Source organism: Lycorma delicatula, chromosome 7, assembly GCF_047948215.1.
Source record: "Lycorma delicatula isolate Av1 chromosome 7, ASM4794821v1, whole genome shotgun sequence".
Taxonomy (NCBI): Eukaryota; Metazoa; Arthropoda; class Insecta; order Hemiptera; family Fulgoridae; genus Lycorma; species Lycorma delicatula.
This window is the reverse complement of record NC_134461.1, coordinates 29,844,286-29,872,007: the sequence shown is the minus strand read 5'-3', so window position 1 is coordinate 29,872,007 and position 27,722 is coordinate 29,844,286. Positions and strand designations below refer to the sequence as shown.

The 27,722-nt window shown below is 32.6% G+C and overlaps 1 protein-coding gene across 1 annotated transcript in view; it reads right to left on the bottom strand.

Moving 5' to 3' along the window:
- The window catches only part of Sec3 (exocyst complex component Sec3), a 68,694-nt gene extending 41,227 nt beyond the window's left edge, over positions 1-27,467 (bottom strand). Inside the window, exons 1-4 of the mRNA XM_075370580.1 lie at positions 27,366-27,467; positions 22,702-22,885; positions 13,080-13,169; positions 7,749-7,844 (exon numbers count right to left, since the gene is read on the bottom strand). Coding sequence (XP_075226695.1) covers positions 7,749-7,844; positions 13,080-13,169; positions 22,702-22,863 — 348 coding nt within the window. The 5' untranslated portion in view covers positions 22,864-22,885; positions 27,366-27,467. The remainder of the gene's footprint in view (positions 1-7,748; positions 7,845-13,079; positions 13,170-22,701; positions 22,886-27,365) is intronic.
- Positions 27,468-27,722: the final 255 nt, after the last annotated feature.

The following is a 27,722-nucleotide window of genomic DNA, read 5'->3' as shown; positions in this document are numbered from 1 at the left end:
AAAATGTTCCAGGAGAAAATCTTAAAAACAGAACCAATGGTGCAATCTCACGGATGAGGTTATAACGTGACAAGATCACATTAACAACATAACTAAAGTTCATTCAGTTTGGATTAGCGGTTCATGGTATATTTGTTCTTATGAATGTATTTTTGTGCCTATCGTCAGATTTTTAAAAATGTAACAATGTGAGAATATAAAATTCTGTTTTATGCTCAGAAAAAAGTACTACAGAAATGTTTGAAATGATAAAACAAACACATGGTGATAAAGCTACATCTTGTTCATTTGGTTTGCTCATTTTTGATTTCATGATGGTCAATGGCATTGGAATATGATGAGAAAGGAGGTAGGGTAACCAACAGTAGCAATGAAAACGTCAAATCCACGTGTGAATTACTGCTGCTGTTGACCAAAATGTTTATTTGACCAATTCATCACTTGCGACCACATTTTCATAAAACAAAGAATTTGTTCCTGCATAACAATGTGCCAGCTCACAAAGCCATCAAATCACAGCAGCTTTTGCCCAAACAACAGATGACATTGCTGAACCACTCTCCATACTCACCACATACAGTCCCTGTACACTATTTTTTTATTTTAAAAAAATAAAGAAGTAGAAAAATGCCATACAAGAAAGTGTTACAAGCATATTCTAAAGCAATCCCAAAAGAAGACTTCTCCAGGGTTATTGACAATCTTTACATCAAATGCTGACTTCACATCAACATTTGGCTTTGCATCAAAATGTGGCTAAACATTGTATAGAGATATTGTAAGATAATTATGTAAAAGTTTAAATAAAAATAATTTCTTTTTTACAGATTCAGCCCTATTCTAAATATTATGCTCTGTTAGCATGATAATTAAGTTTCGACTACATCTGAAAGCTTTAAATTCTAATAATAAAATACAAAAAGTAAATATTATGTAATTATAAAAATAATAAAATAAATAAATTTATAAATATACATGTTAAGAGAAACACAATATAGTACTGCATCTAAAACTTAAATAAAAATTTCAAACAATGAAATTAAAGCAAACAGAATAAATACAACCTTCAATTAAAAAAAAAACTTTTTTGAAATTTCCAAATTCCTTTCCCACTTGAAAAATATTTTTTTTTTTATTTTTTTTTATTTACACGTCTTTCAATTTTACTATATATTTGAGAGGACAAGACAAAACAACATTGGGATAATAAAATTTGAAACAATCTCCATAAAAAAATATGTTTTGAATCTTTATGTATAAAATAAACTGTGAAGGTAAAATACCAATACCAAATATATGGTTAAGTGATTTTCTCATTTAGCCAATCTTTCTTTCACTAAACATATATGAAGCTATAAAAATGGAAATTCAACAATATGCAATATAAAATTAAACACAGGACATCAAACTTTTAACAAGAAAAGAATAACATACATAAAAAAATAATATAGAAATACCAGAAACTTAATAATTTTTTTTCATAGTGGATAAATTCTCATCTCTCCTTATAGTAATCTGCATTCTTCATAAAGGACCTAGAATACTCAGGAAAGTGGAAAGACACTAAAGATACAGAAACAAGTACAGTAAAATAGTCTTAAATAAAAAACCCTAGATGTACCACATTTATCAGGGAAGGAATACACGTTTAATATTTAAAAATTACTCTATAATAGGTGAGCATCATCTAAATACAGAGTGATTCAGGAGCAGTAAAGGGAAATAATTTAGGAACTGATTTTAGAGCTTGAATATAGGAAAAAAAATCATAAAAGCATATGTTTGAAAATGCTTCGTAATTGAATTATGGCAGTAAAAACTTTCATCTGAATTTCAGTTGAAGGCGTTATATAAGGAGTAAACTTGATGGTTTCTTATGTTTTTGACCTGAAAAATTGAATAAAACAGATCATAAGACTGTACCTCCCACAGTTTTCATGATGTCCAGTGTAAAACAAAAAAATTTAGAGATGAAATACATTTTTTTTCAGAGTATAGAAATTTAGTTTTTTTAGAAATTTTCAAGAACTATAAGAAATTCATTATTTAAAAATTCCAGATAATTTCTCCTGTAATAGTTCTGTTGTTCTAATATGAAAGGGTCCATTATATCTATTGGTTAAGGATCATGCCATATCAAACGTTCACTGAAAATTTTATTCGATTACAGCATGTAGGTTTTCTTCGGTCTACTGATGTGAATTTTGTATGCTGTTTATGCCATTACAACTAAAAGTAGATTTGTCCAAAAATAGTATGAATTGAATTAAGTGGTAATTATTGTTAACCTTTTGACAAGACTGCAGTCATCTAGTGTGGTCATAAAGCTGGAGGTGTTGAACTTCCTGAACAAGATAAGTACGCAGCATGCAATGTCCTCCACACATTTCTTTGTGGAATGTTGAGTTGTATAGCAATTCTTCACCTGCCCATTGTAGGACAAAGGTGTACCACCTGAAGAATGTTTTCCCTTTCACCACCATGCACTGGTTGAATTCAGATGAAAATTAAGCACTGGGAATGGTACCATTCTCACCAAGATTATTAGCACTTCTACAAAATACTTTATGATTTGGAACTATTCATCTAGGATACCTACATCAGTATTCTTCTATTGCAGCTGGAGCACTTACATCATACTAAGTTGTACATAAAAATCATAGCAGCAAATTCTGTATTAATGAAGAGACGAGGTCATTTTCAAAGCAAAGAATACAAAACAAAATTTAACTTTTTTAAATTCAGATTCAATTGGAAAAATCTAGGTACAGTTAAGAATACAATAAACACAAAAACATTACATAACGTAATTCTTAAAAATAATTAAAAACAATCAAAACTATTTCAAAAACAAGTAACCACCTAATGTTTATTAACACATAACCACAGTTTTATGACAATAATGAATAATTTTCAATGGTCTAAATTTATTGTATTAAAAACAGCTGTTTCAAATTTTTACAAATTCAAATTTTTCTGTTAAGTTTTGTTTTATTAATAAAAGTTGATTTTTTGTTATTTTTCATAGACTTTATTATATCAATCTTCTTGGAATTAAATTCTCTACAAGAACAATTGATCATAAAATTTGTGCATTTATTAGTAATTTAACAAAGTTATTGTACTTCAAACATAAAAAAATGTGTTTTTGGTCACTGAATTTTTCTTTCTACATTGGATATCATGAAAACTAAAAGAGATTCAGTTCTAGAACCTGTATTATTTGATTTTTAAGTTTAAGAAACAAAAGAAACTATCAAGTTTACCCCTTACAAAATGCCTTAAAAATTTCAATATGATCTTATTTCACCAGGGAACTGTGATCCAGGCAAAATTTTTCGCAACTTAATAATAAAGGTTTTTGGACATATGTTTGTATGAACTTTTCCCTTATTTTAGGCTCTAAAATCAGTTTCCAAATTATTTACTTTTCCTTCTGAATCAATTGTATATTAACACTAAGTAAAAACAATGCTGGATAAATTTCACTGAATAAAAAAACCGTATCTAAATTTACATACTTCTATTTATATATAAACATACAAATAAACAAACAATCATTTTAAAGAACAAAAATTATCACCATAATAATGATAATAAAACAATAATTGTTTAAAACTCTTATGATTACTACAGTTCTTTAAAAGGCTGATATGTATTAAAGAATTATTATATTTTATTTATAGATTTAAATTTAAACATAAAATTTTGATCCAAAGATATTTTACATGAAAAGAACAGTTTACATTGATTTTAATTACAAGGCTAATTTCAAACTGATGTTGGTTGATCTAATGTTATAGTATGAAACCTGAGCTGAAACCTTAACTCAACTATTTTTTTTTTTTTTTTTGTCTTCAGTCATTTGACTGGTTTGATGCAGCTCTCCAAGATTCCCTATCTAGTGCTAGTCGTTTCATTTCAGTATACCCTCTACATCCTACATCCCCAACAATTTGTTTTACATACTCCAAACGTGGCCTGCCTACACAATTTTTCCCTTCTACCTGTCCTTCCAATATTAAAGCGACTATTCCAGGATGCCTTAGTATGTGGCCTATAAGTCTGTCTCTTCTTTTAACTATATTTTTCCAAATGCTTCTTTCTTCATCTATTTGCCGCAATACCTCTTCATTTGTCACTTTATCCACCCATCTGATTTTTAACATTCTCCTATAGCACCACATTTCAAAAGCTTCTATTCTTTTCTTCTCAGATATTCCGATTGTCCAAGTTTCACTTCCATATAAAGCGACACTCCAAACATACACTTTCAAAAATCTTTTCCTGACATTTAAATTAATTTTTGATGTAAACAAATTATATTTCTTACTGAATACACGTTTAGCTTGTGCTATTCGGCATTTTATATCGCTCCTGCTTCGTCCATCTTTAGTAATTTTACTTCCCAAATAACAAAATTCTTCTACCTCCATAATCTTTTCTCCTCCTATTTTCACATTCAGTGGTCCATCTTTGTTATTTCTACTACATTTCATTACTTTTGTTTTGTTCTTGTTTATTTTCATGCGATAGTTCTTGCGTAGGACTTCATCTATGCCGTTCATTGTTTCTTCTAAATCCTTTTTACTCTCGGCTAGAATTACTATATCATCAGCAAATCGTAGCATCTTTATCTTTTCACCTTGTACTGTTACTCCGAATCTAAATTGTTCTTTTACATCATTAACTGCTAGTTCCATGTAAAGATTAAAAAGTAACGGAGATAGGGAACATCCTTGTCGGACTCCCTTTCTTATTAGGGCTTCTTTCTTATGTTCTTCAATTGTTATTGTTGCTGTTTGGTTCCTGTACATGTTAGCAATTGTTCTTCTATCTCTGTATTTGAACCCTAATTTTTTTAAAACGCTGAACATTATATTCCAATCTACGTTATCGAAAGCCTTTTCTAGGTCTATAAACGCCAAGTATGTTGGTTTGTTTTTCTTTAATCTTCCTTCTACTATTAATCTGAGGCCTAAAATTGCTTCCCTTGTCCCTATACTTTTTCTGAAACCAAATTGGTCTTCTCCTAACACTTCTTCCACTCTCCTCTCAATTCTTCTGTATAAAATTCTAGTTAAGATTTTTGATGCATGACTAGTAAAACTAATTGTTCTATATTCTTCACATTTATCTGCCCCTGCTTTCTTTGGTATCATAACTATAACACTTTTTTTGAAGTCTGATGGAAATTCCCCTTTTTCATAAATATTACACACCAGTTTGTATAATCTATCAATCGCTTCCTCACCTGCACTGCGCAGTAATTCTACAGGTATTCCGTCTATTCCAGGAGCCTTTCTGCCATTTGAATCTTTTAATGCTCTCTTAAATTCAGATCTCAGTATTGTTTCTCCCATTTCATTCTCCTCAACTTCCTCTTCTTCCTCTATAACACCATTTTCTAATTCATTTCCTCCGTATAACTCTTCAATATATTCCACCCATCTATCGACTTTACCTTTCGTATTATATATTGGTGTACCATCTTTGTTTAACACATTATTAGATTTTAATTTATGTACCCCAAAATTTTCCTTAACTTTCCTGTATGCTCCGTCTATTTTACCAATGTTCATTTCTCTTTCCACTTCTGAACACTTTTCTTTAATCCACTTTTCTTTCGCCAGTTTGCACTTCCTATTTATAGCATTTCTTAATTGCCGATAGTTCCTTTTACTTTCTTCATCATTAGCATTCTTATATTTTCTACGTTCATCCATCAGCTGCAATATATCGTCTGAAACCCAAGGTTTTCTACCAGTTCTCTTTATTCCGCCTAAGTTTGCTTCTGCTGATTTAAGAATTTCCTTTTTAACATTCTCCCATTCTTCTTCTACATTTTCTACCTTATCTTTTTTTCTCAGACCTCTTGCGATGTCCTCCTCAAAAATCTTCTTTACCCCCTCTTCCTCAAGCTTCTCTAAATTCCACCGATTCATCTGACAACTTTTCTTCAGGTTTTTAAACCCCAATCTACATTTCATTATCACCAAATTATGGTCGCTATCAATGTCTGCTCCAGGGTAAGTTTTGCAGTCAACGAGTTGATTTCTAAATCTTTGCTTAACCATGATATAATCTATCTGATACCTTGCAGTATCGCCTGGCTTTTTCCAAGTGTATATTCTTCTATTATGATTTTTAAATTGGGTGTTGGCAATTACTAAATTATACTTCGTGCAAAACTCTATAAGTCGGTCCCCTCTTTCATTCCTTTTGCCCAGCCCGTATTCACCCACTATATTTCCTTCCTTGCCTTTTCCAATGCTTGCATTCCAATCTCCAACTATTATTAAATTTTCATCTCCTTTTACGTGTTTAATTGCTTCATCAATCTCTTCGTATACACACTCTACCTCATCATCATCATGGGCGCTTGTAGGCATATAAACGTTAACAATCGTTGTCGGTTTAGGTTTTGATTTTATCCTTATTACAATGATTCTATCGCTATGCGTTTTGAAATACTCCACTCTCCTCCCTATCTTCTTGTTCATCACGAAGCCTACTCCTGCCTGCCCATTATTTGACGCTGAATTAATTACTCTAAAATCTCCCGACCAAAAGTCGCCTTCCTCTTCCCACCGAACCTCACTAATTCCTACTATATCCACATTCACCCTATCCATTTCCCTTTTTAAATTTTCTAGCCTACCAACCTTTTTTAAGCTTCTAACATTCCACGCTCCGACTCGTAGAATGTTATTTTTTAATTTTCTGGTGACCCCTTCCTTAGTAGTCCCCACCGGGAGATCCGAACGGGGGACTATTTTACCTCCGGAATATTTTACCAAGGAAGGCGCCTCCATTATTGCTATGTGAAAATGCAGAGAGCCACATTTTCTTGGAAAAAAAGCAGCTGTAGTTTTCCATTGCTTTCAGCTGCGCAGTACTCAGAGAACTGAGTGATGTTGATACGGCCGTTTAAGTCATTGTGACTCACGCCCCTAACAACTACTGAAAGAGCTGCTGCCCTCTTTCAGGAATCATTCCTTAGTCTGGCTCTCAACAGATACCTCTCCGATATGGTTGCACCTTCGGTCCAGCTACTCTGTATCCCTGAACACTCAAGCCCCCTCACCAACGGCAAGGTCTCATGATTCATAGAGGAGAACTCAACTATACAATTAATATATATGATCAGTGAAAAAACATTTTACTTTTGTTAATTGAATTTTTTAATTTACTTCTTTTACACTAAAAAATAGTTTAATGGTCATAAGATGCCTAAATTGGTTATGTACTATTTTACTAATCTACTTAATGGAGTTCATTTATTAATACTTAATGGGTTCATTTATTAATAATCATAAGTGATTGAACAGATATTATATTCCACATAAAGGCACATGTAACTGATAATTGATAGATTTTTATACTGAGCTTTTTTAAATGACTGAGAAGGAATATTTATACCTGAAAAAGTAAATTTAATTTTCTCAGGAATTAAGAAGTGAAAATACATCAATATGGAAATAATAAAACTCAATATATGATCAATTTTGTAGTTTATTTCGTCAACTAAAGAGAATTAAAAAAGAAGTAAATTGCACTCTATTTAAACAATATATTGTTAATTTTATCTTTTCTTATTTGAGATGATAAACAACACATTTTTGGTTCTAACTAAAAAAAAAAAAGAAAAAAATTATTACAAAATAACAAACGGCCAAAATGTGTTACAATTATATAACATATATATGTTACAATTAACTAATTTGTATATATAAATATATATTAACCTTCCATAGAACAACCAGAAAACTTTGCCTCTCCTGAGTATTACTGGCATGCCATTTGTAAACTTTATCAAAATATAAATCAAATTCTTGACAATCCTGAAAAAACAAAAAAATCAACATTTAGAGTAACCTTAAATATCAATCATATTCAAATAGTAAAATATACATTGAACAATTCCCTTTAAATTTTAATAGCAATGAAAAATTTGTAAGCAGCTTAGTGATCCAATTATCTAAACATTATCTTAGCTAACTAATAACAAAAGAGAATCAGTAGATGGTAAAAGTGCAATAAGTGTAAAAGAAAAGCTCAAATAATTTGTTTTCACTCAACTTACAACAGACATTAAAAAAATGTTTTTTTTTTTAATAAAACCCCAGTTTATTAAAGCTATTAAAACCCAGTCTAAAACAATATATGGAGAGTTCTATCTATCTGGAGTACAGATAGACCTGGAAATAGCAATGATTTTTTTTTTTTTTAGGGCGAAAAACACTTTCGTGTTATCATTACCTGGGTACAATATTTGTTCTACAGAAACTGGACAATTAAAAACTAAAAACCCCAACACGCAAAAATATGTAAGTCTGTAACGCATGCTAAAAGTGAAATAACAACACAAAGATATATCGTGTTATACACTGTACCTCAAAACGTAAAATTGCAATCTGCATTACAGCAAATGGCATGAATATTTGGAACATATTACAGTAATTTATATATTTGAATATATAAATGGACAGATCTAAGAAATTGTAAAACATAAATAACTTTGTTTCATTATCCTCTAACGTGGTTCGTACATTAGTCCCTAGGTTAAACTCGTGATGCAATGCCGCACAACAGATACAACCCACAAGGGTATGGTTCACTGTTAGTCGGCAGCCGCAACGAGCATAAAAGGGTACATCCACTTTCGTAATCTGACATCCGTGAGTGAGCCTAGTGTGCTCCATTGCAAGTTTATTGTTCATGGGTTTTCTATTGTTCATCGAGTGGGTAGCATCCCACTCATCATGAACTACCCTCTTCAGGAAACAGAAAAGACCATTAGAAGCAACACAACTAGTAAAAGGAAGTTGAAAACAAGTCTCTTTTGCCGCACTGTATGCATGCTCATTGCCTGAAATTTCTATATGGCTGGGGATCCAGCAGAACCTCACTGTTGTATTATGACTAGTCATTTGTGAAATAACACAATGAATCTCACAAAAAACAGGGTGTCTGGAGTATATGTCACTAATTGCCCATATGGCACTCACGGAATCTGGGCAAACAAGAACATGTCAAAATTTTGGGTTGATCATATGTGAGGCCTTATTAATGGCATACAGTTCTGCAACAAAAATACTGGTGATGCTGGGCCAAAGTTTTGTTCTGTTGCCAACCACAAAACCACAACCACCACATTAATGTTTCTAGAATCTTCTGTATAAACTGTATCAGGATTCATGCTATTTCTAAAATTATAAAATTTGTTTTGTATGATAATTGGATTTGTGTTCTTTTTATTATACTGACAAAGATCAAAGCAATAATTAACAAGAGAAGACTGGCAAGAGGGGTAGTAACATGGAGTAAAGTTAAGGACTGGAGGCAACTGTATATTAAGAGCTGAGAAAAGGCGGTGAGCTCCGATGCTTAGTGGAGCAGTAGACCCCAGCTCTTCTTGATATCGAATAAGATGTTGGTTAGAGAACGCCGCCTCAAATGTTGGATGATTTCGTTGAGCTTTAATACGAGCTATGCAAGAACAAATCATTTGATTCCATCTATTAGAAAGGGATTGCTCACCTCTTTCCACCAGCATACTTACCACAGGGCTTGAGTGAAAATCACCTATAGCAATACAGATGAATGAATGATGGACGGAATCCAGCACTCTAAAAGTTGTGGACCAAGCACATGAATAGGCCACACAGCCATAGTCCAAGAAGGAATAAACAAGAGCTCAGTAGAAGCATAACATACATACTCGATCAGCTTCCCATCATGTATTAGATAAATCTCTCAGCATGTCTAATATTTTTAAACATTTTCAGTTCAGCTCCTTAAAATGTGTTATCCACATTAGTCTTTCCACATTCTGACAAATCTAACCCGTGTGCATGCTTAAAACCACTTAAGCATGAAAAGCAGATGTATTTCATTTTCTCTGGAGAAAACATGAATCCAGTAGTATTACACCACAATTCTAAACAGGTAATTGTATTTTGGAGCAGACTTTTGCTAGCAGCTAAATTTCTAGATTTTATGTAAATTGAGAAATCATCAATAAATAAAGAACACATAACAGGTTTTCGCATGTGGTTTGTTATACTATGTATGGCTACTGAAAATAAGATAATGCTTAGGACACTTTCCTGTGGTATTCCATTTTCTGGTTTGAAACTTTTGAATATTGTCCTTCCAACCTGAACTCAAAAGGACTGACTGCTGAGGAAACCCCTGATAAATGCAAGGAGATTTCCTTGTATACCCCATTCATGCAGTTTATTCATGATTCCTCTCCTCCAAGCTATATTATATATCTTTAGCATAAAAAAAAAATACAACAACCAGGTGTTGGAAAAGTAGGAAGGCATTTTGAATGACAGATTCCAGGGCAACTAAATGATTAATAGCAGATCTACCTTGGCAGAAGTTGCATTTTCAGGGATTACAGCGTTTCTTTCAAGGTACCACACTAGGTGATGGTTTACTGTACGTTCCATCAACTTGTACAGAGTACTGGTCAAGGATGTAGAACGATAACTGAAAGGGCATGATTTATCTATAACAAGTTGCAGTACAGGGATGATCAGTGCTTCTGATCAGGTGGAAACATCTGGTCAGAGAATATTTTATTGTAAATAGACAAAAGATGTCATAATGCACTATTCAGGAGTAAGATAGCATACTGAACCTGATATTATCATTTCATGGGAAGTATCACAAGAATTTTTCAACGAATACCTTAGTTCATTAAGAGGAAAAAGTTCACATTTTATGAATCTCCGATAATAAAAGACCAAAAAGACCACTTTCTACCAGCAACTTATCCCTAATAAACTCAGGACAGTAGGAGGATGTTAATGAAACTGACCTAAACAAGTAACCAAAAGTGTTCACCGCGTCAATTAACACGGTAATTAGGATGCCGCTGGTTTCTAGTTTAATCAGCAACGGAGCTTATCCTGATCCACACATGGTCTGTACATTCCTCCACACAAGTGATGATGGAGTTGTCCAAGAAATGGTATCGACATAGTTTAGCCATGATTTCTACTTAACATAACAAAACATTCAACAGCAGACAGCCCTCACATTGCGGTAAGCACAGAGAATTTCTGTTGTTGGCCTACAACTGAAATTACATAATGCCCTGCAATGATCCCACAATGCTGTACTGCATTCATCGTTCCACCAAGGAGCAGAAGGCTGTCCTGGTTTTCCAGATATTAAGGGGATATATTTAGTTACAATATCAAGTATTAGGTGTGCAAACACTGAAAGTTGGTGGATCGTGTCACCACTTTCATTGCACTGGATAGAAGAATCTTTGTACCTGATCCAGTCTGCTTACCCAACCACCCATCTTTGTAGCTTTAGGATGTATGGTCGCAAACAGACAGACAGGTAGCCTAACCCACCGGGTTGGTCTAGTGGTTAACGCATCTTCCCAAATCAGCTGATTTGGAAGTCGAGAGTTACAGCATTCAAGTCCTAGTAAAGCCAGTTATTTTTACATGGATTTGAATACTAGATCGTGGATACCGGTGTTCTTTGGTGGTTGGGTTTCATTTAACCACACATCTCAGGACTGGTCGAACTGAGAATGTACAAGACTACACTTCATTTACACTCATACATATCATCCTCATTCATCCTCTGAAGAATTATCTAAACGGTAGTTACTGGAGGCTAAACAGAAAAAAGAATAAAAGAAAAAAAAAGAAGACAGGTAGCCTACTTTTATTGACTCAGGAATTGTTGGAGTAGAAAAGGCTAAAATAAATGAGGATGTTGGCCCATCAACACCATTTTCCTTTCTCATTATCCTTTGAACAGCAGTGACTGATTGTGGCGACAGTTCCTCTAATACCTCAGATGATTCAATATCAGCCAGATCATAGCAGAAGATAACCCCCTTGCTGGAATTTAGGGTTTTATGTGGTTCAACAATCATCTCATCGTTCCCTCTGAACCTCAGGGCCAGAGTTTCTGATCCTGAATGTCATCTTTCACTTCAATCAACAGGGCACCACTTCTAACGTGTTTAATGACACAGCAGAACCACATGCTGTAACAATGGACTTGTTAATTAAGGAAACTTTCGCAAATGACCCCCCTTCTTCTTTATAAGTGACTACAAGAAACCTATCAATTTTTTGGCACTGTTAATTTTATCTTTAGATCCATCACCACCACACACATTTTCAACTGACAACATCAGTCGAAGTCCTTTTAAGTTTCTAGGTTTGTTGGTTTTTTTCAAGTGGACCAACAACCACTACAGAGGGAGAATTTTTGGGGAGACATACAGTTCCCATGAGTAGTGGTGATATAATGGACCACTCCAACAGAGCACATGCGTACTGGAGCTAGAGCTTTATACAACTGGGTTTGTCCAGGTCCCCAGAGGACATCATTCAAGACTCACTACGTAAGCCATCCGCCCATCGGCACGATAATTTCCACTTTGGGTTACGGTTGCAATTTTTTTCTTTCACAACACCACCGAGTGTAAGTGAAAGAAGAAATAGTGTAGAATGTTGTTATGCAGTTTGCAGTTACGTAAGGGTCTATGTTGTAATTTGTATAGTGTTCTTGGTGTAGTGTATGCGCATAGTGTAAAGTTTTCGGCAGCTCACTGTATAGTGGGGACGCCAACCTCCACAGTCTTAAAGAATAAGACTCCCCGTTGGGGTAATAGTAGTTGAATAAAATGATAAAGAATGTACACAAAGAAAGTATGACAAAATAATAAAAATAAAAAATATGGGTAATCTAACATGCTAAGTGAAAAACCCTTTTCATTTTTGCTGCATAATTTATATGAACACATTTAAGTTGAAAAAATAATTTAACTGAAACCATTTGTAAAATGGATAATGTCAACTTTTTCAACAATTTACAATATTATATGACAACATAAGGCTAATACATATTAAGTTATATGACAATGTTTATCATCATCATGAGGTGGAAATAAGCAGTTTCCATACCTCTTCACCAAGAACTTTTTTTGTTGTACTATATATAATTAATTATGGTATCATAATCAATTAAAGTATTATAGAAAAATTAATTTTCTCTTATGATTATATTAAAAAAAAATAATAACTTACAGCAGAAGCAGTTTTCCCATCAACCACTTTTAAGGTATTTAAAGGCCAAGATCGTTTTTTCTTTAAAATATTTTTGTCAGTCTTCTTAACCTGTGAAACAAATTAATACATTTAATTCAAAACTACTTCTAATGATTAATATCAGATAACACCGTAATAATTATAAATAAAATGAAAACCAAACAGTGAATCTTTTCATACACTGTTACTTACAATTCTAGATACAAGGAAGAAGTAAATCTAGCTAGGAAAAAGTTTATCAGGAACAGAATACACTGAAAATAAGCTTTGGTTAGAAAGACTCATGATATAACAGATAAAAAATCTGATGTGGACACCACGTGACTTCCTGGTACGTCTATTAAATTATATATACACATTTTTGGCTGCAATTCATTTAAACTTATTTCATTTGAAAGTGATATACAATCCTCCAATTCTTTAATAAAGTGGACAGTTACACAATTGCATTGGATAGACATCACATTTTTTCGTGGTGTCCATATCAGCATTTTATATTATTTTATATATTAATTTGTTTCACATCAATCAAGGAGTTATGTGGTGCAAGTGAGAATGTGTCGTATCTGTAACCCTGGACGTATCAGTTCGAATCCGACTTCATACACATACATTCAACCTCCCTAAATCAAACCACTTTAATTCGAATAACTCCCTAAATTGAATATTTACATTGTTCCCCTGAAAAATCCTCTTTAAATCAAATTACATCACCTCGTTTATTTGAAAATTTCAAGGACTCTTTTTATACACATATTCTTTGATGAAAACCGGTATTCAATAAATAATTTACATACTATACATGATTTCCAAAGAAGCATAGATAGCAGTAAATTCACTTTAATAGTGTATAGAGATTGTTAGTGCAGTCTGTGAATTTTATCTGGTACCGTATACCTAATGTTAATCAACTTCCAAGTTGTTTATTTCCATTGCCAGTTGCTGGAGTAGTTGAAATTCTCTACAGAAAAGAAGTTGTATGTGAAATTATAGCAGATATTGAAGATGGCAGGGAAACGTGTATAAGTATGTTACAGGCTGTACATTTCACTGACAAAGCGTAGAGGAATGTCTACCAGAAACAACTGTTAATTGCGCTTCAAACTTGTGGATTTTCATCTGGAAAAAATAAAGATGAATTTGCAGACCCTTTCTTAATTTCAGAAGAATGGAGTGTAATTTGTAAAAACTTTAATATCAGTATGGATGAAATTCCATTTGACTTGTTCGCACATTTTGATGATGAAATGACAGTTAGTGTCACTCCAACCAATGATGACATCGCATCTGTGTCACATTCAACCACTGATAAGGATTCCAATGAAGAAGACGAAATGGAAGAAGTAGAAATTACAATTACAGCAAAAGATATGAAATTGGCTTGAACATTCTTTGAAAGTTCAAGTGAAGTAGAAGATGATGTATTTAGTGCATTAGTGAAGTTTTGTCTTTTATAACATAATTTAGTACTGTAGTACATTATTATAGATTAACATAAATTTTTATTAAATTATGAAATTTTTCTGCAAAATTTTTGAGTTTCATTATTTTACCTTTCTAAATAGAAAACTCCCTAAACTGAAAAAAAAATTGGTCCCTTGAGATTCAAATTAGGTTTGACTGTATATTTTGTTTTAACTTTTTCTTTTGATTTAAATATATTGATTTATTAATAATTATTAACCTCTGCAAAAATTTTTAAATTAAAATGAAAAGTACTTAAAACTTTATTTCATTAATAACTTTTTCATTCTTTTTTTTTATTGTTATTGAATTATTATTTATTTTAAACATTGTTTTACAATCTGAGGTTAATAATTATAAATACATCAATATATTTAAATTAAAAAAAAAAAATATGCATATGAAGTTGGATTTAAACCGCTGTGGCTACAGCTAATCGTTATTGAGTTATGCGAGATACATACATATGCATATACGTACAGACGTCACACCGAAACTAGTCAGAATGGATTCAAGGATGGTCAAAATTAATATTTCCTTCCTTTACTTCATACAAGAAAGTAAAAAGAACATGAAAGATAATGCTAATATGTGATGAAAAACAAAAACTATACATATATTAAAAAAATAAAATTTTTGTGTACTGAAGACTGGATAAAATAATCAAAATTGAATATTGAAATATGATTAATAAAATAGTTAAAATAAAAAAAATTAAAATGACATATGCTAACGTAAGTAATAAAAAATTAATTAAATAATAATACACATTTATTCAAATTTTTGAAACTCTGTAATTAAATTACTAAGAATAACATTAACTGCTACAACAGAATGACAAAGTAATTTTATATTACCTCATTTAACAAATACCATTTTGAGAGTACCTCATCGTAAGCCATTTATATTTAAACCACTAAATGCATGCATATAGGATAAACATAAGAAATTCATACGAGGGGCATTCAGAAAATTCTCAGCATGACAAAAAACATGATTTTTCACAAATTTTTTTTATTTTTCAACGAAATCACCTTGCAATTTAGACCGACAACTTACCAAACCATTTAATAACCACTATAGAATAATGTGATTTACCCAACTGTGTAAAATAAATGGTTGTCTCAGCTTTGACCTCATCATTTGAAGTGAATCAAATAGTCCAGTGAGCTATTTCATTAGATGTGGAAAGAGGAAGTAATTGCTAAAAACAAAACTGGTGAATACGGCATCTGGTGAATGTGGAAGAACTAAAGGCAGTGTTTCTCAACCTTTCAGTATTTGCGACCCAATTTTCAATCACAATTTTCATTGTGTCCCCCTCTCATATATTAACAATGTATTCAATAATAATGTATTTTGAATATTTTGACACTAAAACTACACTATGACCTTAATTACAAACCTTACAAATTACCAAGAATAAGTAAATTATTGATATTTAGCAACACCGATCTGCTGCGTTGACAAAATCAGAATTATGTCTCTCTGTTGCTCTGTCTTATGTCCACCATATCAGAAATTCTTGCAACTTCGCAAGAAGTTCCAATTTGTCTCAAACATCTGGAACATCTGCATGACTGTCTGCGCAAATGTGCATAAATGCTTTATCTCATTCAATTCCAGCCAATCTCAGTCAAGTTGATTCTTCTATCACTATCGCAACTATCGTGAATGTGTATGCTTTAATTTGCCTGTTAATAGCAATCCAAGGCAGTACAGAATTCTTTGAATTAAAATTAAAATCATACGAAAAGTAAGCATAATTTTTTAAAAAAACTTTGAGAATGAAAAAGCTTTACTTGCCTCTTACAAAGTTTCATATAAAACACCCAGATGTAAAAAGCCTTACACCATTGATAAAAGGCTTATTTTGCCAGCTGATATTGAGATTGTAGAAACTATGTTCGGAAATAATTTTACCGAACAACTGCAGTATATAACTCAAAAATGGTACTGTTTCCCATCAAATTGATGATATAGCTGAAGATGTACAGCACCAGATTTTCACTTAGTTGCATGACAAATTGTTTTCCATTCAGCTTGATGAGGCAACAGATAGCAATAAAGATGCTCATTTTATTTTCTATGTTCGATTTTGTGATGGTATGTCAGCAGTCGAAGAACTACTTTTCTGCAAATCAATAGAACTCAAAGCAACAACACTCGCATTATTTGCTATCTTAAATGATTTCATAAATGAGGCAAAACATAGGCTGGAAAAATTGCGATGGAATAAGCATTGATGGTGCTCGTTCAATGTCTGGAAGATTCCAAAGCATACAAGTACTTGTGAAACAAAAATCTCCACAGTTTGTACACATTGCATGATTCACAGAGAAGCTCTGGCTTCCAAAGAAATGAGTCCTGGCCTGAATATTGTGCTAATGACGGTTGTAACCATAGTAAATTATATAAAAATGAAACCTCTAAAATCAAGAATCTTTTCTACAATTTGTAAAGACATGGGTGGAGTTCATCCTGACTCCATAGGGGAAGACACAACACCCTCTAGGAGGCAGTTTCAGTCACCACACCACCCCCTGTACCTAGCCCTTATGAGCTATAGCAGAGGTCATCTTCAGTACCTTGGTAATGACATCTTTCAGTCGCCTCCACCAGAATGCCACCAATGTGAATACCACAAGTGACATTCCCATTGATGTACTATTAACATAAACTCCAAACAAAACACATCTACCCAAGTCTCAAACAAGACTGAATGACTTTCTAAGAACGAAGAAACTGAACTCTACTTACCAGAGAGATTAAAATGAGTTTGACACATAATGAATTATTAAAACGCAATACAAAAACACTAAAAAAACATAACAATAACAATAAATAATGTAACATAAAACGTAACTAATGAAAAACAAACAAATATATAACCAAACAGAAACAATTTAGCAAACCATAAAACAAAATAACAATAAAACCAACAAAGAAGGAAAGTTCAAGCAAAACATCACACTCCTTCAGTGATCCTTTCTTCACCAAATATGTAATAAAACTTTCTATAATCACCCATTCGGTCTGACTTTTCCAATTAACATGGAGATCAAGTGTCGACCTGATAATATCAAGCTGACAAATGGTCTCTGTGCGCATCAAGTCATACCTAGCACATTCATATATCACATGATAAGCACTGTCCAATAATCCACATTGTGAACACATACCAGAGTCCGCCACGTCGAATTTCTGTAATCTGTTCTGAAAAGTACCATGCCCTGAAAGAAATTGCATCACATACTTGTTCAAGTATACTCAATAGGCTTCTTGCAAATCGACAACATTAAGGAAAACATCGTGTGTATAATGCCCACACTCTGTCTCATCCATCTGGCCTGCTACAAGCTTTTCAAAGACCTTACCAAAAACTGGCAGTAATGTCAAGGGCTTATATGACAAACTAATAGCAGAATCCTTGTCACCACCTTAAAAAATAATTTCACAATCCCCTTCCTCCAACACACCGGGAAGTATCCTAAAAATAAAAATTTATTAAAAACCCGTGTGATAATTCTCACACTTACCCCTACTGAGTGAACAAAGAGCTCTGCTGTTATCCCATCAAAGCCAGGAGCCTTACCTCTACCTAGGCTAAAAATAGCTTGATGCACCTCTGGCTCAGTAATCTCCAAGGAGAGTACACCCCCCGTGAAACTGAACAATCTTACGCCTCAACTGTTGATGGTATACGGTCTCACCTACTTCAGTATCATCAGGGAGTAAATTGTCAAGTAGTCTGTGAAAAATTTCAGACATGTCTGATATTACACCAAGCTGGGTCGAGAGAGCCGGCAGAAGAACATCATGTGTGTCCCAAGACCATATACACAACTCCCCAGGGATCCTTGTTCCCCTGTTTAAGCAAAAAGGAACACCAGGAATCCCTCTTTGCTGTCCAGACTTTGTGAAAATATTGAGATCTAAAATCTCTATACTCGCCAACAAGGGACCGCTCGCTATACCGGACACTCTCTGCAAACAACAGACACGGGTGCAATACATTCAGTAATACTATTTTATTGCGAGGCAAGATGGTTATCACTTGGGAAATTTTTGCAACGTGTTTATGAATTAAGAGATGAAATCACCATTTCTCTAGAAGAGGAAAACTGACCGAAAGCTGAGAAGTTTTGAGATGGTTTATTTGTGATGGAATTGAGCTACTTGGTCGACATATTCAAGAAATTATATACCATGAATCTTCAATTCCAAGGAGAAAATACACATATGTTTGATACAAGTAATAAAGTTAATGTTTTTTGTAGAAAATTAGAATTGTGGAGCAGAAATATAAATAAAAAAAACCTACAAATGTTGCAAATGTGGATGAATGTGTTTAAGCTTACAACGCTGAAGAAAAACATGTGAAAGTTGTTTTTGTAACTGTTCAAAATCATTTAGCCATCATGGCAAAGAAATATTAAAAAAATTTTCTTGCTGATGACAACTTGGTAGCAAGTTACAAATGGGTTAGAGATCCACTTCAAAATACTCCTGAAGGGCTCTCCAACTACTGAAGAATAAATCTTCATAGACTTCATGGCAAGTGGCAAAATAAAAAGACAATTTAATAATAAATCACACTTTCAATTTTGGGTGATGAGTTTTCTGCATGAAAACAAGAGCATTCTGCATACTATTACCATTTTCAACATCCTACCTTTGTGAAACCGGATTTTCTGCAGTGGCTGCTTTGAAAACAAAATATCAATCTCAGCTACAAATAGAAGAGCAACTCAGTGTCTATCTATTTCTAATATTAAACCTTCCTTTGAGAAACTTTGTTGGAAGACAGCCCAAGGGAGTCACTAATAATTATTAAACTTGCTTTTAATTTAGTATTGATAAGTTAATTATTAAGAGAAACAATACAATATCGTTTACAATATACAAAAGAGTTACAAATTAGACATAGCTTATGAATTATATAAATACTTCGGTTGACCTACAACAGTTTGTACCCGTAGCTTCTATCTGAACTACAACAAGCTCACAAGAGTAACTATAGTTTTCCAATTTAAAAGTGATGCAATAATTTATGATGAAATAATAATTTTTGTGATTAAATAATAGTTTGGAAAATTAGGTACGCCTTGAGGACAAGAGTCCTGTTTTAGAAGTTACCATCAATTTATGATTTAAGCATTGAAGAATATTAAACATGTATAAATGAGGACAGATGTGGCCAAGTAGAAATTTAACAATTACTATAAATTATGTAAGCATTAACAAGAGGGAAAATCATTCAGTTTGTCATTAGAAGTCGAAAGGTGATTCACGAATCCCAAAAGCTTTATGTTTCCCTAGAAAGTTGTCAATTTTAGTCGCTGAATCAAAAAAGAACTCAACATTTTCATACTGAATGAGCCAGTGCTCAAGAGAAATTCTGAACGAATTTAAACCTAGACTACCTTTCACACAATCTGGCAAAAAATTATAATCCTTTGCTGCCATATAAGTGAAAAATCTACAAAAACACTCTTCCGGGGCATAGGAAGTATAAGATTACCCTTGCTTTGCATATCTCAGTCAATTAGTCTATATTTAAGAGCCTTATCTCCACTCCTAAGAAAAAAAGTTTAAGTACCTTAAACAAATATAAATGCCTCACAGGGAGCAAGTTCAAGATACAAAAATAGGGAATGAATGTGTTCTAGCAGGTATTCTACATATTATACTTATAAGACATTTCTGGCCTATCATTTTATAGATCAGATTTTATTAAAATACGCACCACCCCAAACACTCACTCAATTCCACATCTTAAATGAGATTCAACCAAAGCCAAGTAAAGCATTTTTAGAACACCAATCGGGAAGAAATTTTGAAGATAATAAAACTTTTTCACTATCAAAACATTTCATTCTTTAGACCAAGAAATATGTTTTTCCCATGAAAGATTGCAATCAATAGTTGTTACCCCTAGATATTTCATACTATCAACTTGATCAATACTATTGCAACTACACTCAGCTATTCTAGAGCAAATGAGATTATGATATCTAACATGCAAATTGCTAGTTTTCTCACCCTTTAACTGGAAGAGAATGTATTTAGATTTAGTTACATTTAACATAATTTCATTTTTGGTTAACCACAGCCTAATTTTAAATAAGTCCTCTTCGATAGATTTCAAAACCTGGTCAACATTTTTTTCTCTATAAAAAACAGGCAGTATCATCTGCATATAAGGTCAAATAACCTTGAAATTTGCCAGAACAGAAGTTCTTAATATAAATTAACAACAGAATTGAGTCCAAAACTGACCCTTGAGGGACACCGAATTCTAATACTCCCTCATTACCGAGTAAATTTTTAATTTTAACCTTTTGAGTTCTTTCCTTTAAATAGGTTTCAAATCAGTTAAAGGCTAAATCTCTAATACCTGCTTGCTCCATTTTATTTAATAATATATTATGATCAAAGACATCAAAGGCCTTCTGAATATCCAGAAAATGCGTGTCAACTTTAAAATCTTCAATGATGCCATTTACCAACTGTGAGAAAAATTTAAGTAAGACATTTTCAGTGACTAATTTTTTCTGAAATTGATTAAATTTGAAAAAATTATTTTTATTAAGAAAGTTAACTAGCTTTTTACAATCTGTTAAATAGTCTTGACTAGTTAACTTTCATACTAGTTAACATTACATACCACAGACCTGTTTGGTCTGTGGTATGTAATGGTGAATCAATGTTTCACCTACAATGAAATATTTAAGAAACTCAATGGAAATGCTTTTACCTAAGTATAAATATCCAAGAGAACTGTTCAACAGAATTCATTTTTGGTTGACTGCTAACAAACTCATTGAGCAGAAAGGTTTTTTGTACCCAAAACATAGTGTAAAATGTACTAGACACAATTTATCAAGAAGTTTGCAATATCAGCAAGCTTGCATACTCTTAGTTGGGGATCGTTTAATATGGCGTTGTGGATTTTTCTGCCATTTAATCAGTTATAACAGGTTTTGGACGTCCCTAGCATTCATCATCTTAAATCAATGTTTGACCATATTTATTCAGCACCCCACTTTTCTAATCAAAATGAAGGGAAAGAATCCTTTAAAGTAGAATCTAACCTTTTTGGAATGTCAAATGTTTTAAAACAACGTACTAACATAATTCAGGCTTCATTAATTTTTTTTTATAGCATTCACAATAATATGAATTCCCCTCCAAGGAAATCACTTTTAATGAAGTTATTTTATTCGACTAATAAATAAATAATGAAAATAAGAATAAAACTAATGTTCCAATAGAAAATGTATTACATTATTTTCTGAAGCATATGTTCAAATTAAAGCAAATTTCTGAATGTAAATTATCAATACTGAATTACTGATCAACTAACATTTATAAAAAACTTTAATTCATTAATACTTCCTTACTGAGTAGAGTGATGTTTATAATCAACTTGTTTTTAACAGAATACAATAATGTGTTGCTTTATTCTGCAGTCTTTATTATGGTTGTGAAGCAAACAAGGCATCTAGAGATGTAAATTTTAGGACATCTGTAAGTGATTACAGCAATTAACATGCATCACTAACATATACAGATTCAGAGTCACTTTATAATAATATGTTTGCAATTTATTCTATTAAATCATAATCTAATAGCATCCTTTTTTTTAATATGGGAACATATGTAAATTTGTTTATCATAATGCTCCTAAATATCTTAAATAATGCCACAGCTTTACTTCTATAAATCAGCATAAAATACTATGTAGGGTAAATTATATACATTCATCCACGGACATAAAAATGATAAATAAGGTCTACATAAATCTCAAACAATCCTAGTAAATTACCTTGTACATATAGATCACATAAAGAGATATTAAACACAATATGAAAATTTAGTCTAAGGTGTATAAAAATCATGAACTCAATACACACAAACAAAAATTTTACCAACACAGTAAAATTGACAAAAAACTTACTAAACAAACAATAACTTAGCTTTCGCTACCTAATCATTAACAATGTTGCTACTACAGACAAAGAGATCAGTTTACAGTCTTTAGAACTTCTTTTGGAAGTATACTTTCATGTATAAAATATATCCATTCATTAAAAGTTTAAATTATAATCCACTTTTTCAAATAATAACTTACTTGATAAATATTCACCATAACTGGTGTTTCTTTTGTGGCTGAAATACATAAAAAACTTGTCTTCTTTTTCTTTAAAGCTTTACTAACATGAACAAAAGCTAACAAACGTTCATCAATTGGTTGAAAAACCTCATGCTGAAGCGCATGACGAATTGCAGCCATAATTATTAAATTTTCTTTCTAACTGAAAATGAAAAAAATTATAAATAAACACAGTATAATAATTAATGAACAAATTGTAATGTATTAAAAGAAAAACAGATATTAATTAAAATAAAAAAAGGATTCATAAATTCAATGGCATAGTGCTATTAAACAAGAATATTTCAATCAATTTTATATTACATATAAATGTATATATACATAATTGTGTAAATCATTAATTATGCCTCATTAATTGATGTTTTAGCAACAGAATAATATTGGTTACATAACACAAACGTTTTTCTTATTTTTTTTTTAAAGAGGTGGAGGAACCCCATTTACGGGCGCCTAGACGGTATCAAGCTCGCTAACAGGTTCTGCAAGATGCTATGAAATGCATATGTGTACCTCTGCACACTGCTGACTAAACCTCCACCCCTGGCTACCCACCCTTCCTGGTACAGCTCGTGTGCATTACTTCAGGAAGGTAGAATACACCCTCACACACATTCAGACACCACAGTCAACAGACACCAACCTCACACACCCACAAGATACCTCACATCGGACTAAAAATCATACCACAAACACCACGCACGACATCCAATCATCACTCCAGATGATTGGATGTTGTGGTGTGATACACACCTCACACTTCCACACATCACATCACATCCAATAACATAAACAATCACCTCACAGGCAATCAAAGACTACAGCACACTTACCTCATGGGTCACCATCGAACGTGGGAGCAGAGTCAACCTCATTGCACCTAGGTGACCCCCACACATACACAGAACCCCCTAGGCTCTCAGCCATACGCCTGTCTGCCCCTGCACCCACTGACAACCCTTCTTGGCCTACGATTTTCCTCGATAATGCATAATTTTGTCATTACCGCTCTTGCAAATCCAGAAACGGCAGACTAATATTCATCACCATACAGCATAATCCCCATTAGTACCTCTGATTTGAACATTACGTCTCTTCCAATGGCATCCATCATCTTCTCTCTTTCTGTATTTAAATTAGAACAAAAGTACACATGGAACACAGACTCCACAACCTCACAGTCAGGGTATCCATCTGCGTAGTCCTACACAAAACAGAATAGATATTCTGTAAATCCCCCATGGCCCGCCAGCAACTGAATTAAATTAAAATCCAGTGAGCTGTGGGTTCTTCTGTACTATCTTGCAACATCCTTTATTACTCCATAGGTTCACCTGTCCTTCTCACATCCGTCCCATGCCCTCATCAACTCCTCTCTGATTGCCAAACTCGCCTCTCTCTTCCTGTTGGATTCAAGGTACCAAGTTCTCGTAGCCTTCTCCTGCATACGATCACTAAGTCCATGGGAAGCATCCCCGCCAAGACCTCTGCAACCTACAGAAAAACAGTTCTGTAGGCTGTTGCAATCTGGAGGCAGCACCTCCTATGTAAGAGCTCAATCATCCCTCTGTAATTTCTGTACTGCACCACATCTGCCCAGATTTCTGCACCATACAGCTTGTTAGGTTGAATTCCTGCTAAATGGCGCGTGACTCTCTCTGCCTTTTCAGCAGCCTCAATTGTCATGCCTTCCAAATCTCAGCTGGGAGTCAATCCATACGCCTAGATCTTTTATTGAATTCTTTGACTCTATTCTTCTCCTATCCACTAGGTATATGCTTGGCAGAGTATATAACCACAAACTCAGATTTCTTCGGCGCCAAGCTGAGTCCCACGTCAGCCATCCAGGACCTAGGAGCTAGGACCTAGCAGCTGACACTATTGACACCTATAAATAGACTAACAATAAATTAAAGATATTGTTTTATTCATTTTGCACTTTTAAACATTAATTATTTCATTTTTCTCAATTAAAATCAAATGTAAACATATACCCAAGGGTGTAAGTAAACACCACATACAAATTCATCGAGGTTTGAATACTTAAAAAATACTCAGAAAATAATTACACACTATAAGCATAAATTAATAATTAAAGTACAAATTAAATTTCTCCAGCTGAAATGAAGCAGTGCATATAACGCATTGTTTCACAACAGAAAGTGGTATAATAATTGGTGACATTACACAGTACTTAACAGTTTAATGTGTATGATTTTTTTTGTAATGTATGTATAACCCTAAAGACCTACCTGATGTCCCAATTTTGGTAATCCTTTTTAAAGAATAACTCACCACATAAAAAGCTTGAAACCTTGCAAGCAAAATATGAAATAATTTCTTGAAGCACATGAAAAAAAATATGTAGTCTGACCTAGTGACGCAATCACTCTGCTATTGAGGCTCAGGCTTATTGTTTAATCGGATATGGTTTATTGTTTATCAGGTTTATTGAGGTTCAAGGAACTGTAGACAAAGCTCTTCTGATAATTCTATAGTAAATTCCTTCCAGCTAACTTAAGTACAGGCATTTTAAACTTAAAATAAAGTACAAGGTCTAAACAGACAAACTGAAGATTTTTTTTTGTTTGTGTCAATTCCATGTGACGGATTTTTAGAGCATAATAAAATTTATATTATATTGTATGGCTGTCAAAGGGCATTCTAAGGATATTTTTACTGTGCCAAGAGCTCATACATCACAGCATATTAATTTGCCACTGTTTATTAAGAGAAAATTATAGAAATTTGTACAGATGTGAATATTTTTACCTAAATAGTCAATAATTCTTTAGATGTGATTATTATATACTGTCATAGATTAAAACAACATATTCTATGAACTGAATATAGTAGTGGTTATTGTGTATGATATAAATAGAATTTACCACGATAATTTTGTTATTGTTTGTAATTCAACTAGTAATGATTTTGTGGGTAGGTACACAGTGAGGGGGTGGTTTTCTGTTGTGGGCCAATAAATAATGTTGTCTAGTGCGACACAATTAATAACTACTAACAAAAACCATCCAAGAAGAGATTTAATTATCTCTAGCAATGCATTATCTTCATTATAAAAAAAAAAACAAATGAAATGATCACGTGAATTTAGTAGTCTAAATATTTTCATGTGAATCTTCAACAAAATTTTTTGGAAAACTTATAGAAAAAATAACACGTTTTCCCACATTATTCACAAAAGCTTTAATCAAGCTCTGTAAAACATTTTACACCATTTTTCTGCATTCCTTTTCTTATTTTAACAAAGCAGACCATTTCCTCTGAACTGGTATTTTTACTGTGTATGGCATTTGTAATTCGAATCCATATTTTAAACACTGTATTCTTTTAAAATATAAAACCTAATTTCAAAGCAATATATTAAATATTAAAAAAAATAATACTTTTGAATTCATTTTGAATTTGAACATTTAACATATTGCTATATTAACAATTAATTTGTAATAAGTATTCAGTTCTATTATTATTTTTAACATTTTGGGACGTTTCTTTGACATCAGCTTCATGTCAATGAGATTGATTGGAGTACTGATTACACAGTGTCGCCTTTGACTTTGCATGGGTCCCACCGCTGTCCAAATCTGCTTTCTGACATTTAGATCTTGTGTTTTACTGATCCTAACCAAATCTTACTATGATATATTAAAGTACAGTTAAAATTGGAACTCATCAAATAATTTTATCATCAAATATAAGAATTACCTTAAAATATATAGAATATAAGCCTACCTAAAAGTTGTCATACAAAGTACAGAGCAAATAGAATTGGCAAATTAAAGATAGCTTTAACCAGGATACACTCTCTAAACTTTTCAAGGTTTGTGGAACCATCAGGTTGTAAGGGATCCAGTTGTGGTCTGCTGCAGGATCCAATTATAGTATTATTAGGTCAACAGACAGAACTAAAATATTCTACCTTCAGTGTATTCAAATAAGTGAATAATCTATGTGTCAGACAGATAAGTAAAAATAAAATTAATTATTTTTTCCCATAATTGTAGGGCCAACAATTATATTTTTGTAACAAGTAAAATGGACAGTTTTTTTTAAAAGTTAAACATTTATTCCTTAGAATTCTTTTACCTTCCCAACCACAAGTAATTTAAAATTAATATTAAGCATAGTTGGTGTTAAAGTTTAAGACTAAACTAAATTGTGATTCAACCTCGGTGGGAGAATTAAAACGAATTTTAATCATCCATCCACTTAAATGTCACTTGATCATAGCAATGTCAACTGTGAACTATTCATCAACTATTTAACAGTAAATCAAAGCTAGAAAAGGTTATTTTACATTAAAAAACATAATATTTAAAAACAATCTTTTTTTATAATTTAATATATAATGTTACATGAACAACAGTTTGTTTAAATGTATTTCAAATGTAAAATCAAGCTGTTCATATTAATATGTAAACTCATTGCAAATATACGACGCTAAAACTTACGATAAATACAAATTATGTAGAAACGCCTATTAAAAAAAAAAAATAGAACATTAACAGTCGAGTATTATATGAGAATAAGTTTTTAAATCCAACATTTTTGGTGTACTTATCACAGGGTGTATTTTAGGGTAAAAAATAATGCACATTTTCTCCTACCTGTATGGGACTAAAGTATTTATTTTGTATATAACATTCTCCGCATGTAGCAACGTAAACCGCTTTGAACTAAAGAAACCATTACTGATTTGTCAGCTGTTTGTAAATGCAGTGGTCTGTGATACCTCGATCACATCTGCATTTTGGTATTTAATAAAACAATATTTCCTAAATGAATTGCCTGTTATGACTTTACTAATCTAGTTAGGAAGTGAATAAGCAATAAACCTATACCTTATTAAACAATTCCTTATTGTATTTAATATATTTAATAAAATTATTCATTTCTTAATTCAGTTACCTGTGACTGATGATGACATTTTGGTGGTGATAATATTCGACCGTGATAACGGCAGC